The 17,097-nt window shown below is 40.2% G+C and overlaps 2 protein-coding genes across 14 annotated transcripts in view; both read left to right on the top strand.

Annotated features, from left to right (window-relative positions):
* Positions 1-17,097, top strand: part of Kif20a (kinesin family member 20A) — a 464,558-nt gene that overhangs the window by 127,869 nt on the left and 319,592 nt on the right. The gene's annotated exons all lie outside the window — the stretch shown is intronic.
* The window catches only part of Apc (APC regulator of Wnt signaling pathway), an 86,419-nt gene that overhangs the window by 58,208 nt on the left and 11,114 nt on the right, over positions 1-17,097 (top strand). For 4 of the 13 annotated variants that reach the window (XM_075968998.1, XM_075969000.1, XM_075969005.1 and 1 more), the window contains 6 exons: positions 1,734-1,838; positions 6,921-7,019; positions 9,323-9,701; positions 11,303-11,398; positions 12,804-12,857; positions 16,248-16,387. In XM_075968998.1, the coding sequence (XP_075825113.1) occupies positions 1,734-1,838; positions 6,921-7,019; positions 9,323-9,701; positions 11,303-11,398; positions 12,804-12,857; positions 16,248-16,387 (873 nt within the window). The remainder of the gene's footprint in view (positions 1-1,733; positions 1,839-6,920; positions 7,020-9,322; positions 9,702-11,302; positions 11,399-12,803; positions 12,858-16,247; positions 16,388-17,097) is intronic. The other 9 variants (XM_075969002.1, XM_075969003.1, XM_075969006.1 and 6 more) reach the window with 3 other exon arrangements.

The following is a 17,097-nucleotide window of genomic DNA, read 5'->3' as shown; positions in this document are numbered from 1 at the left end:
TACATTTTGTGGCACTTGACTGCTTAAGCAGAATTGTATTTATTTATTTATTTATTTATTTATTTATTTATTTATTTATTTGCCAAGCCAGTAATGCATTCCTGTTACCCAGCACTCAGAAGGCAGAGGCAGGGAGATCAGTAGTTCAAGGCCAGCCTCAGCTACATAGCAAACATTCCCATTACAACATGAAGGACTGGGAGGATAGCAAGGAAAGATCAAACCAGAGTAAGTGGGAAGCTCAGCAGGGCAGATTCCAGATGCTGCCCCGCCTCTCCAGTTCTGCCTCCTGCAGCTTGTGCAGCCTCTGTTAGGGTATTTCTGCTGCACGTGTGCAGCTCTCCTTAGAACACCTCACAGCCTCACGAAGTGGGCTCTCGGGCCTCCTTGCAGGGACTCTACCTCTGCCATGTGTCCACAGCAGTTTCCTGGACTCTTGGTCCAAGTTTTCATGAGCTATAAATCTTGAAGTTGCATGCCTGCAAAACCACATGGGCAACCCTGACCAACTGGCCAGTGTGAGGGGTAGTCTAGCCAGTTCTTACCTTATCTGGGGTGGCCCCTGTGCCCCTTGGCAGCAGAACTTGAGAAACATTTTCCATGGTAGTTTTCAAGTAAGGTAACATTCTCATTTCAGTTTCTCCCTTCCCTATGAGTTTATACTTTTTTACAGGCTGGAGCCTTCAGTGAGTGGAGTATTGCCTGCAAAGAGAATGTGAATTTCATAATTGTGCCAGCCTCTAACATTTTAAACATTTATCTACACTGATCCTTAATCCAACTTCAGACTCTCTGCCTGCTCCTTCGTTTGATAGATTTCACGTTTTTCATATATTTTTGTTCTCTTTCACTGTAAATCTAAGAGCAGTGGGTGAAACCATGCCCCAGCCTGTATGTTACGCTGTCTTGAAATTTCCTCCACCAAACAACTTAATTCGTTACCCTTGAATTAAGTCTCACTCCATTTTTCAGGATACAGTCGAAAGCAGCCTTGTTTTTTTGCCAGATATAACACAGCTAGCCTCCAGTACGATTCCTTTAGAGTCTTTGCTCCTCCTGTGAACCCAGAGAGCACAGTTGTCTGCCTTCCTGTCAGTGTTCTGATCGTCAGCACTCACACCAGAATACCTCATTAAGCCCTGCTTAGCAGTTCTTCTCAACCTGTGGGTCACAACCCTTTGACTAGGTCGATGTCACTTTTATTTCATAAAACAGATGGTGGCTACATTAGCAAAGTTTTCTGTTTTACATATCAGTTTTGAAGAGCTTGTCATTTGGTTTTCTATGACATTTGCAGATGTGCACATATTCTCTGTAAAATAAAGTCTGCACAGGCGCTATTGTAAGCCTAGGTGTTAGTCTAACTGCTATATTTGCAGCAGCACCATTAAATGCCACAGTCATGTGACCTTGCAGAAAAGGACAGTTATTTGCTCTAGTCGGCTTGTATTCCTGATAGTGAGGAAAGCACATCTGGTGGAGGATGTGTTTCTGTGAGCTCAGAAAATCCTTTGTCTTATGCAGCTCAAATGCTCAGGGGAACGCTTCCCTTCCCACTTACCAGGATAGTCGACTGCAAGCCATGCTGGAGGCTGGACGTGTAGCGTGTGCTTCTCGTCTTTTGTCAGCCTGTATAATTGATTCGTTAAGAGGTTGGGAGAAAAAGACAAGCTGTGAGCTATAAAAGTGTACTCCATTTTTCTACATAATTTATGCTAACTCCATGTTAACAGAGGTCTTCTCAGAACAAGCATGAATCTGCCTCCCATGAAGTTGAACGGCAGCATGACGGTCAAGGAATGGCAGAAAACAACATGGCAACTTCTAGTACCAGCCAGGTATGAACCATTATGTCATATTTTTGTATTGATTCAGTATTTAAAAAGTAAATGATCGCCGGGCGGTGGTGGTGCACGCCTTTAATCCCAGCACCTGGGAGGCAGAGACAGGTGGATCTCTGTGAGTTCGAGGCCAGCCTGGTCTACAGAGCTAGTTCCAGGACAGGCTCCAAAACCACAGAGAAACCCTGTCTCGAAAAACCAAAAAAAAAAAAAAAAAAAAAAAAGTAAATGCTCCACAAATCCTTCCTGTTTCCTTAGAATGTGTTTCTACATTCAATGTCAAAGTCCTATCTTTTCTCCTTATTACATTTGAATATACTTTCTGAGCCTGCTGGAATATCCTTATGCTCCAGATCGTGTTTCTGCATTGGTCTCCTGTGTGGCATGCATAGTTTCGGAGAGTGTTCAGTTCTGTGTAGTTGACCCTGTTGTTGCTACATTGGCATGGTTCTGCTTTCCTCTGAGGCTCTCAGTACAAAGACATGTTTCTGGGTTTGTAATGATTGCAAAGACCCTTATAGTGTTTACTTTCTGATGTACTTCACGATTACACAAATTTAGAAATAAATCTTAACTGGAAAAGATTACTGTGATGCATATAAACAATAAGCTGTATAGTTCATCGTGTTTAGCTGTTACTGTGTTATATTTTTACCATCTGTACAAATTGTCACCAATTTTCAGTTAGTGCTTATCAAAATAATATGACAACTTTTCATTGGTGTGTCCTGTATTTCTCAAGTTTCCTTTAAAAGGCATTTTATGTTGTAAATAAATATTTTAAAATGGAATTTCACCAAACTGACTTTAAGATAATTTTCCTACTATCAACAAAAAAGATTAGTCTTTCTAGGTTACTTATGATGGTATTATTTATGAGAGAGAGAGAGAGAGAGAGAGAGAGAGAGAGAGAGAGAGAGAGAGAGAGGCTATTCTAATTCATTAAATAAAGCTTCAGATGTTTCCTGTTTAAAGATATTTCCTTTTACTGAGCTAAAACAGATACTTAATTCCAAATCACTGGTTAGCACTATACGGGAAAATTATTTGATGGTAAATTAGGGTAAAATAATGAGAGTTAGATAGAAGGGTTGAGTTCTTTTTTGAGAACTATCTATTCCTACATTGCAGAAGGATGAAGAGTTCAATTTAATTGGACAGTTCAGACTTCAGTATTACTCATCTGGTGGAAGCTATCTATACTAGTTAGGTCTCTGTGGTACTATAGAAAAACCAACTCTAGGTTGATTATGCTAAATATCAGAAATGGAGACTGTTGCAATATAAAACGATTAAAAGGACAGCACTCGGGAGGCAGAAGCGGGCGATCTCTATGGGTTTGAGGTCAGCCTGGTCTACAAGAGCTAGTTCTGGAACAGGCTCCAAAGCTACAGAGAAACCCTGTCTTAAAAAACTGGGAGGGGGGATGAAAAGGAAATTTTTATGATGAAATGGGTGAGAAAACCACAAAAGAAGGATCAGTAGGTTTCAGAAGAATGTGAATACTTTAGTATTTGGAGAAATCAAAACAGGATTGTTAGACAACAGAAGTCACATCAGGTGCTGGAGAGATGGCTTAGCAATAAGCAGCACTGACCAATTAGTTGCCCAGAGGATCTGAGGTTCAAGTCCTAGAACCCACATGAAGGCTCACTCCATTCCCAGGGGGTCCAGTGTCCTTTTCTGGCTTCCAAGGGCATTAAACACTTATGTAGAACACAGACAGACATACATGCAGACAAAACACCCATATAGTTGGTTTTGTTTTTGTTTTATTCTTTGGGGGCCCACTACCCAGCTCCCAAATAAATACATGGAGATGTATTCTTACTTATGAATGCCCTGCTGTAGCTTGGCTAGTTTCTAACCAGATTTCTATCCTGTTTCTCTTTAACTACATTTTGCCTCTTGGGCCTTTTACCTTTCTCTATTTTATAGAACTTTCTTTCCTTCTTACTCTGTGTTGGCTGTGTAGCTGTGTGGTGGGGCCCTGGCTCCTTTTCTCGTTTCTCACTCTCTTCCCTAGATTTCCCCTATTTATTGTCTGCCCACCAGTCCCACCTATTCCTGTCTCCTATCTAGCTATTGGCTGTTCATCTCGTTATTAGACCAATCAGGTGTTTTAGACAGGCAAAGTAGCACAGCTTCACAGAGTTAAACAAATGCCACATAAAAGAATGCAACACATTTTTGCATTGTTAAACAGATATTCCACAGCATCAATAAATGTAACCTGTTATTCCACAACACACTCATACATGTTAAATGATTTAATTAAGATTTTGACAAGAGAGATTATTTTTTTACTTTTCCCTTTCTTAAATTAAAATATAATTGCATCATTTTCCCTTCCCTTTCTAAAAGCCCTTCAGTCTCTCCAGTATTCATCTATCTGTGCCCTCCCCTCAAATTCATGACCTTTTCTTTGTTATTACTGCATTGTGCATGTATATAACACATAAATCTATAGACAGAACCTGTTGAGTCTGTTTAGTATTGCTTGAATGTACATGACTGCAGAGCTGACTGACCACTTGGTATTGGATTACCAGTTAAAGGACTCGTCCCTGAAGAAGACTAATTCTTCGACTCTCAGCATTTTTAGTTGCCTGTTGTTCTTTGTCTAGGCATGTCCCCACCCCAGCCCACCCACTAGATATTCCTCCTTCCACAGTAGCATATCTGTTCAGTGTTGTTCTTGTTCAGACATTGTTTAGGCAGCTATATTGTTGAGCATCATGACTAAAATGTTCCTGTCGTTTCTAAGAGACACAGTCCACAGCAGATTTCCTGGTCCTGACTTTTACAATTTTTGACTCCTCATCTGAGATGTTCCCTGTGCTTTAGGGACAAGAGTTGTGTCATAGATGTATTTGCCATACAGGTTTTCTCTGCATTTTGACTTTTCTGTAATGGTCTCCATCTATTTTAGAGAGAAACTTCCTTGCTGTAGGGGGAACGACACTGATCTGCAGTGTGAGGCTAAGTACCAAGAGTGTAGTTAGGAAGTACACTGGCTTAATCAGTTATTGGTGATGCTCTCCTCTTAGACCCATGATTTCACTTGCCCTGGATAGTGGGCTAGGTTTCCAGTTCCAAGCATGATTTCATTTCCCTCCTGTTTACCAGGTCTTAAGTCCTGTTACTGTTGGTTACCACCAAGCTATGAGTGCCACTCTGCACCCTTAGGGATATCTTTTGTTGTGTTGTGTTTTGAGACAGGGTTTCTCTGTGTAACTCTGGCTGTCCTGAAACTCGCTCTATAGACCAGGCTGACCTCAAACTCAGAGATTTGCCACCACTGCCTTCTGAGTGGGCCTAAAGGTGTGCACCACCACCTGCTAGCTCCCTTACCATGCTAGTTTTTGTTGTGGTTCCTCGGCATCACAGCTGGGTAGGACTATTGGTGCTTTTCTCCCTTACCAATTGCAGAATGTCTTCTAGGAAAGCTAGTCCTCAGTGGGGAACTTGACCTTTAGAAAGTCAAGATGGGCTGAGCAGTGAGTTCTAGGACAGGCAGGGCAATACAGAGAACACTGTCTCAAATATGGAAGGTAGGAGCAGTAAAATCAGGAGTTCGTGGCTACCTTTGGCTGCAGAGACAGTTAGAGGCCAGTCTGGGTTACAACAGATCCTGTCTCAGAACAACAGCAAAAAAGTCAAGATTATCTTATTTTCAAACATTTATAAAAAGCAAAAAAAAAAAAGTAAAAATATATAGATATTTACATCAGCTATTTAAAGATACTTCAGAGTGGGCAAAGGAAGACCAGTGAGACAGTTCTCTGTGCACACGTGTGTGCTCTGCATAGATGTCTAGGTCACTGTGCACACACGTGTGCTCTGCATAGATGTCTAGGTCACTGTGCACATGTGTGTGTGCTCTGCATAGATGTCTAGGTCACTGTGCACACGTGTGTACTCTGCATAGATGTCTAGGTCACTGTGCACACGTGTGTGTACTCTGCATAGATGTCTAGGTCACTGTGCACACGTGTGTGCTCTGCATAGATGTCTAGGTCACTGTGCACACGTGTGTTCCAGGACAGCCAAAGCTACAAACTAGGACCCTGTCTCAGTTTAAAAAAGAAAAATTCTACCTAGTTCATGCTTTACCACAGTCCCTGATGAATAATTAAGTGAATGAGTAGAGGTTGTAAGGAGAACTGATAACCTTGCTAGGAAGAGGATGTTCTGATCTGTGTTTATTTCCTCAGAAAGTTAAGTGATAGGAAAGGCTAGAAGTAAATTACTCAGGCTAGTCCCTGCTTGTTCCCCTTGTTTGTTTGGAGAGCTTTGTTAACGCCTGTGGGTATGATAAAGTTCCAGCACAGTTGGGAGAAGTCGTGCACAGGCGATTCCAGATGACACAAAGGCAGAACAGTAGTGGTCCATACAGATCATATCCACGTGGGCTACCCATTTTGTTCTGAAGACTGTTCTGTCATTTGTTCCGTAAATATTTTACTGTTCATTTCCAAGCTAAGAATGCTTTTCAGAATGCATACCTGATGTCATTATTATAGTCCAAAGAAACGAATGGTTCCTTCCTAGCACTGGATAGCCTCTCGTGATTCATTCGCTGTTGTTTCATAAATGTGCCTATCATGCTTTCTTTGACTTTGAGCCTAGATAAGGGCCATGAATTTGTTGGTTTGTTCTAATCTCTTGGCCACCTGTAGGTTTTCCATCATGTCCTTTGTTCTTTTTAAAATATAATTCTGATTTTGCTAGCCTGCCACCTAAAGTTCAGGCTCCACAGCTTGAATATAACATCTTTTACAGCCCCCCAGATAATCATTCACTCCACCCTGTGTCCACATTAGAATACGTCATGCTCTCCATGTTTGTCTTGGTTGTGTTGAGATGCAGCTTTCATTGTCCACAGCAGGTCATCGCTCCTTCTCTTCCTTTGGGATTCTGTGCAGTCCTCTGCTATGGTGCTGCATTATGTTAGGCTGAAGTTTCTATTTTTCCTCTTTCCCTGTGAATGCCAGTGAACCCTTTCTAAACTGTGAGGCTGGAGTTGCCTGTGTTTGTAACCTAAATTACACTATCTGTAATTTGCCCCATTTCTAGAGTCCAGCTACACGAATGGATCATGAGACAGCCAGTGTTCTGAGTTCTAGCAGCACACACTCTGCTCCTCGAAGGCTGACGAGTCATCTGGGGACCAAGGTAACAGCAGAGAACAAGTCCTCTTGTCGAGGCTAGGTGTGCTTTGCTAAGACAGTCGTCATGGACATTCTGTTCTCTAAAGATTTTGACTCAGTCTCCTGGGAAAATAATGTTTTTATACAAAGAAACATAAACGAGAAAATGAGAATTATAAAAACTCCCGAATTAGATGCCTGTTAATTTCTTGTTCAGCTCATTAACCATTTACCTGCAAGCATCCAAAGCCCCAGCCAAACTGACTGCTTCAGCACCCTGTGCCTTGCCTGTGGCGGCACCTAACACTTTTTGCGAAGGGCTGTCACCGTCTTTCCATTGCTCGGGACTCTGAGCCCTGCATCTCCAGAAGACGTTTTCTTAATTCCTAACGTCCTCTTAGCCACTGGCCTGTGTCCTCTCATAACAGTTGGCTTGAAACTTACTCTTGGAAAACAGATTGTTGTCCTCTGTCTTCAGCATCTCACAGGATCTGCACATGATGTTAACGAGTGTTTATTGAAATGGATGGAAAATCATTGAAATTGAGCATTAGCCAGTACTGCAAATATTTTAAGGTTAGGGGAGAGTGTGAGAAGAAAATCACTTTAGTGTTTTACTAAAATGACATTCTGAGCAACATGTTTTCAGTCAGAAGTGCAGGGCATTGTCTTCATAGCCTACTCTGTGTTCTCTGGCAGTGCTTAGGAAACACTGAAATAACTAACGTTAATTTAAGAAATGAATTTTAGGGATAGGAACAAAGACATTGGTAGAATGCTTGCCTAGTGTGTCCAAGGCTCTGGACTCAATTCATTAAGAAGAAACAATAAAAATTAAAGAAATAAATTTGAATCATTAATGCTAATCCACAATAGTTTGTATTTAGGACCTCTCTGAGGTGTGCCAGTAAGGAGTTGCCTCTACATTACCAGTTCACTCAAACACTTGTATTCTTATCCCTCTGAGGAAGAAATTGGAAAGAAAGAATCTGCTTCAGGCCGTTAGTCTGAAGCTGACGAGATTGATTCAGCATCAACACAATATTGGCTCTTGGCACTTGGACGTTGGCATTCATACTGCGTTTCCTTTAGAAGTGATATGTGCATAATAATATTCAGGCTTTGCTATACAATTTGAATGCCAGACTATTATTTTATGTAGTTTTCTGTATAATGTAAATCCTTCCAATTTGCAGTGGAGAAAATGCAGAGAGCTTATGCTCAAGAGACATCAAATAAATTAACTAATACCACATAGCTTGCTTAAAAGTGCTGGAGCCAAACTTGGAACCTAGGTCTGATGAAAACACATTATCCCCAGCCCTGTCACTGCCATAATAGAGCTAGCACCTCTAGGAACTGTGTTACACTTCTGAGCAGCGTTTTGCAGTAAGCAGCATAGCTAGGTCATTCTTGGTTACACTATACAATGTTAAGCAGCACCTACAAGATGCCCCTAACACTCTTCCAACACTGTTGTTAAGACCAAAAATACGTATCCTTGTGGATTGATGATGCATTCTGCATCTCATACCCTCTCTTATGGAATATCCTCTAACTTTGAAGGGAAGCTAATAGCGACCCATGCTAACTGGATGCTGGTTTTCTATTTCTAGTGTCCTTCTCAGTTCATCCTTCCAGCTTACTGTAAGCAACCAATGCTTACCAGTTGCTTTCTAAAAGGAAAATGATGACAGTTCTTGGCTTTGTCACTTCCTATGTGTTTGTGGCATTTGTATTTTTATGACAAAATAATTTTAGATGATAACAGATCATATAAGTTTGAATGTTGTAATTATAAGCCTGATGAAATGTAATGATTGCGGAGAATTAGAATTTAGTAGATTATAATTGCTACAAAATGTTTTCTATTGCTTAGAAGTAAAATGAAGTTTTAAATTATATAAAGAATTTAATAAATACATGAGAGAGAGAGAGAGAGAGAGAGAGAGAGAGAGAGAGAGAGAGAGAGAGAGAGAGAGAAAGGACGGAAGAGAGAGAGAATGAGAATGAATGGGTATGTGAGAAAAAGAAAAAATTATTTTCATTCATGTAACAGCTTTAGCTTATGCAGGCATGTAGCAATTTCAGTACTGTAAGAACCTATTTTTTTCAGCAGTCTGCAATATTATCACTTAGTCACATAAACCAATTGTGGATGTTATTTTGAAATAGCACTCATCACTTCATCCAGAAGTTTTTTTTATTTAATTTTGTTTTGTTTTAATTTTTAATGAATTTAGTAAATAATCCCATTCATCACTTCATTAGATCTGGCTTTTGGGTATCAAAGTCATAATTTTGTTTCTAAACTCATTTGGCCCACAGGTGGAAATGGTGTATTCATTGTTGTCAATGCTTGGTACCCATGATAAGGACGATATGTCACGAACTTTGCTAGCTATGTCTAGCTCCCAAGACAGCTGTATATCCATGCGGCAGTCTGGATGTCTTCCTCTCCTCATCCAGCTTTTACATGGCAATGACAAAGACTCTGTATTGTTGGGAAATTCCCGGGGCAGTAAAGAGGCTCGGGCCAGGGCCAGTGCAGCTCTCCACAACATCATTCACTCACAGCCTGACGACAAGAGAGGCAGGCGTGAAATCCGAGTCCTTCATCTTTTGGAACAGATACGAGCTTACTGTGAAACCTGTTGGGAGTGGCAGGAAGCCCATGAACAAGGCATGGACCAGGACAAAAATCCAAGTATGTTGCATGTTTCAAAGCATATGTAAGTTACAGGTTAGAAACTCGTTGTAGTTAGTATGCTGTCTTTATGAATAGAAAGGATTTGTATTAGCTAGCTATTGCTGCTAACACATTAAAGGCTTAAATCTGCATTTCCCTAAAACTTTTTAGCAAAGGAAAATGTTACATGCACTACTGAGCAATCAAAACAGAACAAGCAAATCAGTTGTGAGGGTGATCTGTCTGGGCAGGCGTTCCTTTCCTCCCTCACTGCTTTATTGCTTCCCCAAAACTGAGGACACAGTTAAAGAGGACAGCTTTTCCCAGAAGAGGAAGACCATCATTCAGTCAGGGGTATATGAGTAGCAGCAGTCCCTGCTAGAACCTCCAGGCAGGCTTTCAAGAGCAAACCAAAAGACACTTGTAATTAAAACTTAAAGCTAGCTGCTTTGATGGCTCATGTGTGTAATCTCAGCGTTTGAGAGATGGAGACAAGAGGATCAGGAGTTCAAGGTCTTCTTGGACTGTACAGAGTTAAGAGTCAGCCTTTGTCATGGGACCCTGTTTCAAAGAACCACAAAAAGAAAAAAATTCTTGGTAGAGCTAAAGTCAATGTGAGCAGCTATGTTGCCCTTTGAATGGAGCTCAGGAAAGTTATTTTTACATAATTTCCTTCAGTTTTTAGCAACCCAGCCATAGTCTTCTACATTGTACGTAGCATACACTGGACACACTCTACCTGCTGTTCCTTGGTCCTCACAGCAGCCTTTATGGAGTAGGAGAAAAGGAAAGGTGTATCGTCTCCATTTGTAAACGAAATTGATGTTTAAGCTAAAAACACTTGCGTATGTCCTTGAACCTATATAGCAGAATTTTCCTAAGCTTAATATAAAGATTATTTCAAATCTTAAGAATGTATAAGGCAAGGAGCAAGGATAATTTTTTTTTTAATTCACTTAGGGAGACTTGGAGTGAGAGGTGAGAGCCAATAGACACTTTGTTTAGAGAACATTCCTTTCTTGATGGGGGAGGAGTACTCACAATTATTTAATAAGTCATATTATTGCTTCTGAAAAAAATAGTTTAAAAATACTTTGTGTCAAATACTGACTTGAGACCTTGCATATAATATTAAAGATGTAAGTGCATTTTACACTTTATTTCAGATACCCTTTTCTTTACATTTGTATTATGTATCTGTCTGTATAGGAAACTTTGTGCTAGGTATCACATTTGTATGCGACCATATGCTTTTAATCCATAGCCATCATAGTTGTTTACACTGAAATTAGAAACAAAGTCCAACAGTATTATACCAAAGTGTGTTTAGTTTTTCATGTAGTCATCATTTAAAATGATTACACATATGAGCTATAGCAAAACCTATGGGAGACCCAGTCTGACAGGCTTGGTTACAGCAGGCAAGTGAACATGCTGTGGAACTGGAAGCCCTTGGCACAGTCGTGTTCCACTGCTGTGGTGTTTGGTCATCATTCAGCAAGTACTTGCTGATCTGCCAACCTTAGGGACATATTAATAACCCTGGCACATTTTAGAAGTGTAATAGCATCTCTTCTATAATAACAAAATATTATGGCTTAGGTAAATTTATTTTTCAGTGCCAGCTCCTGTTGAACATCAAATCTGTCCTGCTGTGTGTGTTCTCATGAAGCTTTCATTTGATGAAGAACATAGACATGCAATGAATGAACTTGGTAAGATAAAAAGGTTTCTTAATGCCATAAGTAAATGCTGCTGAATCTTTAAAACAACTATAGAAATTCATCATTGGAATAAATACAGATGATAAGTTGATATAATGTAAGGCTACTAATAACTTCTATCCATATAGGAAAAAAGGAAAAACCACTGTACCCTGGTCTCCATGGGAAAATGGGTCCTGAATCATAGAAATGTCTACCTTCTTATAAACCAACTTCAGTTTTTAAAATCTTAACTAAAGTTTGGGAAAATTACTAAGTGGACCACCTCTGTCCCTGTTACCCAGAGAGATCCTGTGTCACCTCTGATGAAGAGGAATTATTTGAATTATTTGTTAAAACATCATTGTTCTTAGCCAGTCAGTGGTGGTGCATGTCTTTAATCCCAGCACTTGGGAGGCAGAGGCAGGTGGATCTCTAGATTAAGAACAGCCTGGTCTACATAGTGAGTTCCAGGACAGCCAGGGCTACATGGAGAAACCCTGTCTTGGTGTAGGGGAGGGGATCAGTGTTCTTGCAATCTGTCCGTGACTTTAGATGAACACCAGGAAGAAGAGTTATTAGGACTTTAATTTATCTTAATGGTTATCAGTATTTTACTGGTTTTTCTTGAAACTAGCATATGTAGAAAGATATGTTCCAATTGAAGTTAGAAATATTGCATTAATTTTGGAGAAATAACTCCCTTATATACATATTATCACATCCTCTAAACCCTTTGTGACCATTGAGTACCCATTTTTTCATGTAACAGTTTCTTTAATTTCTAGATTTATTTTACACATATGTTTATAAAGCATGTCATGCTGAGCCATCACATGTAAACTGGATTTCTGTAGTCATGCCACATGCAAGAACCATACACTGAGTTTCTGTCTTGGCATAGCTGTGCCCATGCTTTTGTGCTATTTTTGTTACATTGCATTCCAGCCCCTGCATTGTATTCTTAGCACCCTGTCATTGTTATTCATCATTTACTATAACAGTGGTACAGTTGTGAGACTCTTGACTACAAACCGCACTGCAGAACGTGAGTGCTGTCTCCTTCAGAGTCATCACTTAGGAGAACTCTGCTCCGTGGCTTGAGGCCTGCTCTCCAGCCGTGCTTTTCTTCCCACAGGCCCATCTGGTCCTCTTTCCAGTATCCTGTGAAACTTCATTTAATCTTATGGGTTTTCCCATTTCAGTACAATCTCAGCATTTATGACTTTTTTTCCTAATGCCAATAATTATGAAAAGGTGTAAAACTAACAACAGGAAAACACAGTTTTGAGATATTGCAAAGATTTTTCTATAAATGTTCATATGTTCCAATGAACTATAGACTAGGACTGACACATTAATTATCTGAATTTCAGAATAAAACTTAGACTCAGTATTTGTTCCTCTTCTTCTTCAGGTAGGAAGGCTACCCGGGGCATTTCACCACAGGAGCTAGGTCAGGGGCTCTCAGGTGAGGAGCAGGAGGGGCTCTGGGGTGTGACTGTGGGGACATAGCCACAGGGTTACCTTCCTCTCACTCCTCGCCTTCAGATTTGCACTGGGGCAAAAGAAGAGTTAAGGTCTCTGTGTCACAGGCAGGGAGCATAAGATAGCAGAGGATCTGGCCGCAAGGACTAGGGAAAGTGTCAGCCCCAGTCAGATGAGGACAACTCTTAGGCCTAGTCATGAGCACTGTCACGTGTAGTATGTGACGATCTGCCTGCCAAAGAAAGTTTGATAGACACTGGAATTTTCAAATGATTAAGATATCCATGGCTTCCAGTAAAAACATGATTTATTTACATTAATATTTCACAACACTTCTAGATCATAACAGTCAGCAGAGGCACTTGCCAGGCCAGATAGATTTTCCAGCCCATAGCAAACAGACTCCCCAGAGTAGAACCCCAGGAATTAAACATAGTCTGAGTGATGCTTATGGTTGTCAAATTGGGGTATCAATCTACAGAATATTGATGTGGACCCCAATACTTACTTTAGAAGAGACTATCTCAGGCTAGTGATGGCTGTCTAAGCTATATGATAAAAAAAATTCTGTACTTTTAAAAATTAAATGTCTTATTATCTTGTTTTAGTGTAACTGCGAGTCTATTCAATATCTCTTGAAGCAATTGGCTCTTCCTTGCTCTTCCTTGTCTGTAAGGCAATTGAACGTCCTATCATTTAATAGTGAGCTCATTCTAGACCTCTGCATAGACACTATCAATAGTGAGCCCATCTAGACACCAGTGCAGGAGGGTATATTCACTTCTGCATTGAGACATACTCATTTTTCTGCTGCTTATGAATTTGCATCATATTTCAGTGAATCTTTTTATAGTTTTAACCTGTGAATTATATCTTTGCCTCAGAATTCACTGATTTTTTTTCTTTTTACTTGCCTAAAATTATAAAGGAATCTCTTTTATCTAATCTTCCAAGTTTTACTAATTTTTTTCAATCAGTTATAGTCTTTCTAGAATTGTTGACATACAGTATATCTTTAATTTTTGTTTAAAATCAAATCCTAAAATTGATATTTTTGGATAGGAGAATTCCCTGACAATTGAAGGCCTTCATAGCACCTTCTTTAGACCATTTTATCTTTCTTAGGAAATAATGCAGATACTACACTAGGCAAGACTTCATGCAAAAATAGAGCATAGTGTGTTTTACCTTGGTACTAAGACCCTGCTTCACAGTACTCTACATCGGCATCCAGTGCCACAGTCTTCAGGTCTTTAGTGACTCCCTAGTATCTTGTATCAAAATATCGGTTATGTTGCTGTCTCCTTCTTCTTTACTCAACTCTACAAAATACTAGCCTTCGTTGGAGCCTGGCCTTAGGCTCTCCTTCTCTGTCCTTGTGCTCCGTCTTTTACTGTGTTAGTCACTATTCAGCCAGTGTTCTCTGATTCACGTGTCGATCTAACTTTTCCCTCCCAAGTTTTATGTGTGTTAGGCAAACACTCTACCACCAAACCCTTTGGATATGTTTTCATTCTACTTACCTGGCATCTTCCTTTATATGGTATTCTAGACACTTCCAACTGAACTCTCACAAATGGAAATTGTTACCTTCATCCCAAAATCTGTCTCTTCCAGATTTCCTTCTGGCATTCTAATAAACCACTTGCTCAAATCAAAATCTTAGGAAAATCATCCGTGACTGCATTGGTATCTCCCACATTTAGTAAAGGAGCACTTTAATCCTAATTCTTGAGTATATCTCAAGCCAGGCATGGTGGCACACACCAAGTGCTTGGGAAGCAGATGAAGGTTTATCTCTGAGTTTAAGGCTGATCTAATCTATGTAGGGAGTTCCTTCCAGGTCTATCGGAATGCATAGTGAGACCATGTCTCAAAAACAACAGCTGTGTGTGTGTGTGTGTGTGTGTGTGTGTGTGTGTGTGTGTGTGTGTGTGTATGTGTGTGTGTGTAATTTCTATTTCTCATTGTGAAGCGAGGCACCATTGTCTCTCTGGTTCTGCATATTTTGTGCTACTTCCAGTCATAAGCCATTTTGCACCCTGCACTCATACTTTATTTATAATGTGCCTCTAATTCTACTCCTCTTCCTAACATCCTGATCTGCTCATTGTTGTGGCTTCAGTTGGTGGCCTCCTCCTTGTTGGGCCCTTACACACACTGTTTATCCTACCTAGACTAATTCTTTCTCTTCCTTGCTCTGCCCTTGTTAGATACTCAGTCATCCATTAAACTTCACCTTAAACTTGGTTTCTCAGACCTTTCCGTGGGGCCTTCTCCACTGCAGATCTGGGTGCTGCACACCACTCATAAGTTTTGTGAAGACAGTGACTGGATTTGTTTCACTCACTACTTAACCCATTATTGCAAATAGATGGAGGGAAATCTTCATAAATATGGTTTAGATTTTCTTTATACAAATTAATTTGCTTGCCAGTGTTCAGAGAATTGCCTGTCATCTCTTCTTGTCATAAAGATCTGCATGAATCCTCCTGTAATTAAGATACCTTATCTTACAGTTTAAAGCTCAACATTGAACTTCATTTTGTGAGTCTACAAATTCTTCTACTGATTTTTTCATGCTGCTCAACAACCCTTTAATAGTCCATGTGCTTTTTATCTTCCTTTTATTCTTGTCCTCACCGTTTCACTTCACTTTTTTTATAGCTCGTTCCTTTGTTGTCTTCCCTTTCCTCCCCTTTTATGTTTCTCCTTTCCTTCCTAGTGTTGGCCATTGTGAGCATTACTTAGCATATCTGCTAGTTGAGTATTAGGAAGGAGGAAAATACTGAGTCTTGGTATGGATGATATGTTGTAGTAGCCACGGGAAGTAAGACTATTTTGTAAAGAAACTTTATAGTTGGTTGAATAGATTGTTCTTTATATGAAATAAGTTTTACTTCATGCACAATTTCATTTAAAAGTTTCATTATTCTGAAGGATACTTATCTGACACTTCAAAAAAAGTATTAGGCCACAGTAAATGACAATGGAAAGTAGTTTTAAAGCCCTTACACTAGCAATAAGTTAATTTTTCTATCAGGCTTAGGAAGCCCCATGTTATAGCAGATAGCCTCCATTGTTGCCAAGGCACAGTGTATGTCAGTGAGCAGAAAACAGTGGTGGTGTCATTCAGGAAAGCTAGAGGCTGGAGGGTGGAGACACTGGCAGGAAGTGGAATCGTGTCGGTTGTACTTTATATTACACAGAGATTGTTTATAGCAGTTTTGTGGCCTTTTCATTCTAAAGGGAAATTTATTTAAATCATGTAGTCTCATTCTTTGAGATTTTCCCCTGGTTTTTAAGCTGCCAAATTATACCAGTTTATTTGATTCTAGATTATTATGTTTTTCCTTTTACCCTTGTTAATTAGGGGGACTGCAGGCCATTGCAGAGTTGTTACAGGTGGACTGTGAGATGTATGGGCTTACTAATGACCACTACAGTATTACTTTAAGACGGTATGCTGGAATGGCTTTGACAAACTTGACCTTTGGAGATGTTGCCAACAAGGTATGTCTTTTTATAAGATTTACTTCTTAAGGTAACTCAATTATGAGTCAATTTACTTTCATAAAAACAACTTTTTGAACTAAAGAAGCAAAGAATTTCTTCTGAGTTTTTGGTGTCTCCCACCCCACCCCAGTTGAGCAATGGCTGATAAAAGTCCTTCCTCAGTACTGCACACCCCAGCTTAGTAGGTCCTTCCTAGTACTGCACACCCCAGCTTAGTAGGTCCTTCCTAGTACTGCACACCCCAGCTTAGTAGGTCCTTCCTCAGTACTGCACACCCCAGCTTAGTAGGTCCTTCCTAGTACTGCACACCCCAGCTTAGTAGGTCCTTCCTCAGTACTGCACACCCCAGCTTAGTAGGTCCTTCCTAGTACTGCACACCCCAGCTTAGTAGGTCCTTCCTAGTACTGCACACCCCAGCTTAGTAGGTTGTCTTTTGCCTAAATAAAGCAAAAGTGCACCTGACGTTAGACTGCTGTGCTGAATTTACATAGCTGCTCCAGCAGCATTGCTCCTCGTACTGGGCATGTAGCAAAAAATGGTGGTTCATCCACCTAGACAGTGCAGACCAGCAGTACTGGAGGAAAGAGTGATTTCCAAAGCACTGTTCCAGGAGAAAGCATAAGCTCCCACGACAGACAGTACAGCGCCATGCTCTGCCTTATTGTTTCTCAGGGCTTTGTTTGGCTTTTCCAGTTAGGTAAAAGATA

This window comes from Microtus pennsylvanicus, chromosome 4 (genome assembly GCF_037038515.1).
Source record: "Microtus pennsylvanicus isolate mMicPen1 chromosome 4, mMicPen1.hap1, whole genome shotgun sequence".
Lineage (NCBI taxonomy): Eukaryota > Metazoa > Chordata > Mammalia > Rodentia > Cricetidae > Microtus > Microtus pennsylvanicus.
This window is presented reverse-complemented; position numbering and strand designations above follow the sequence as displayed.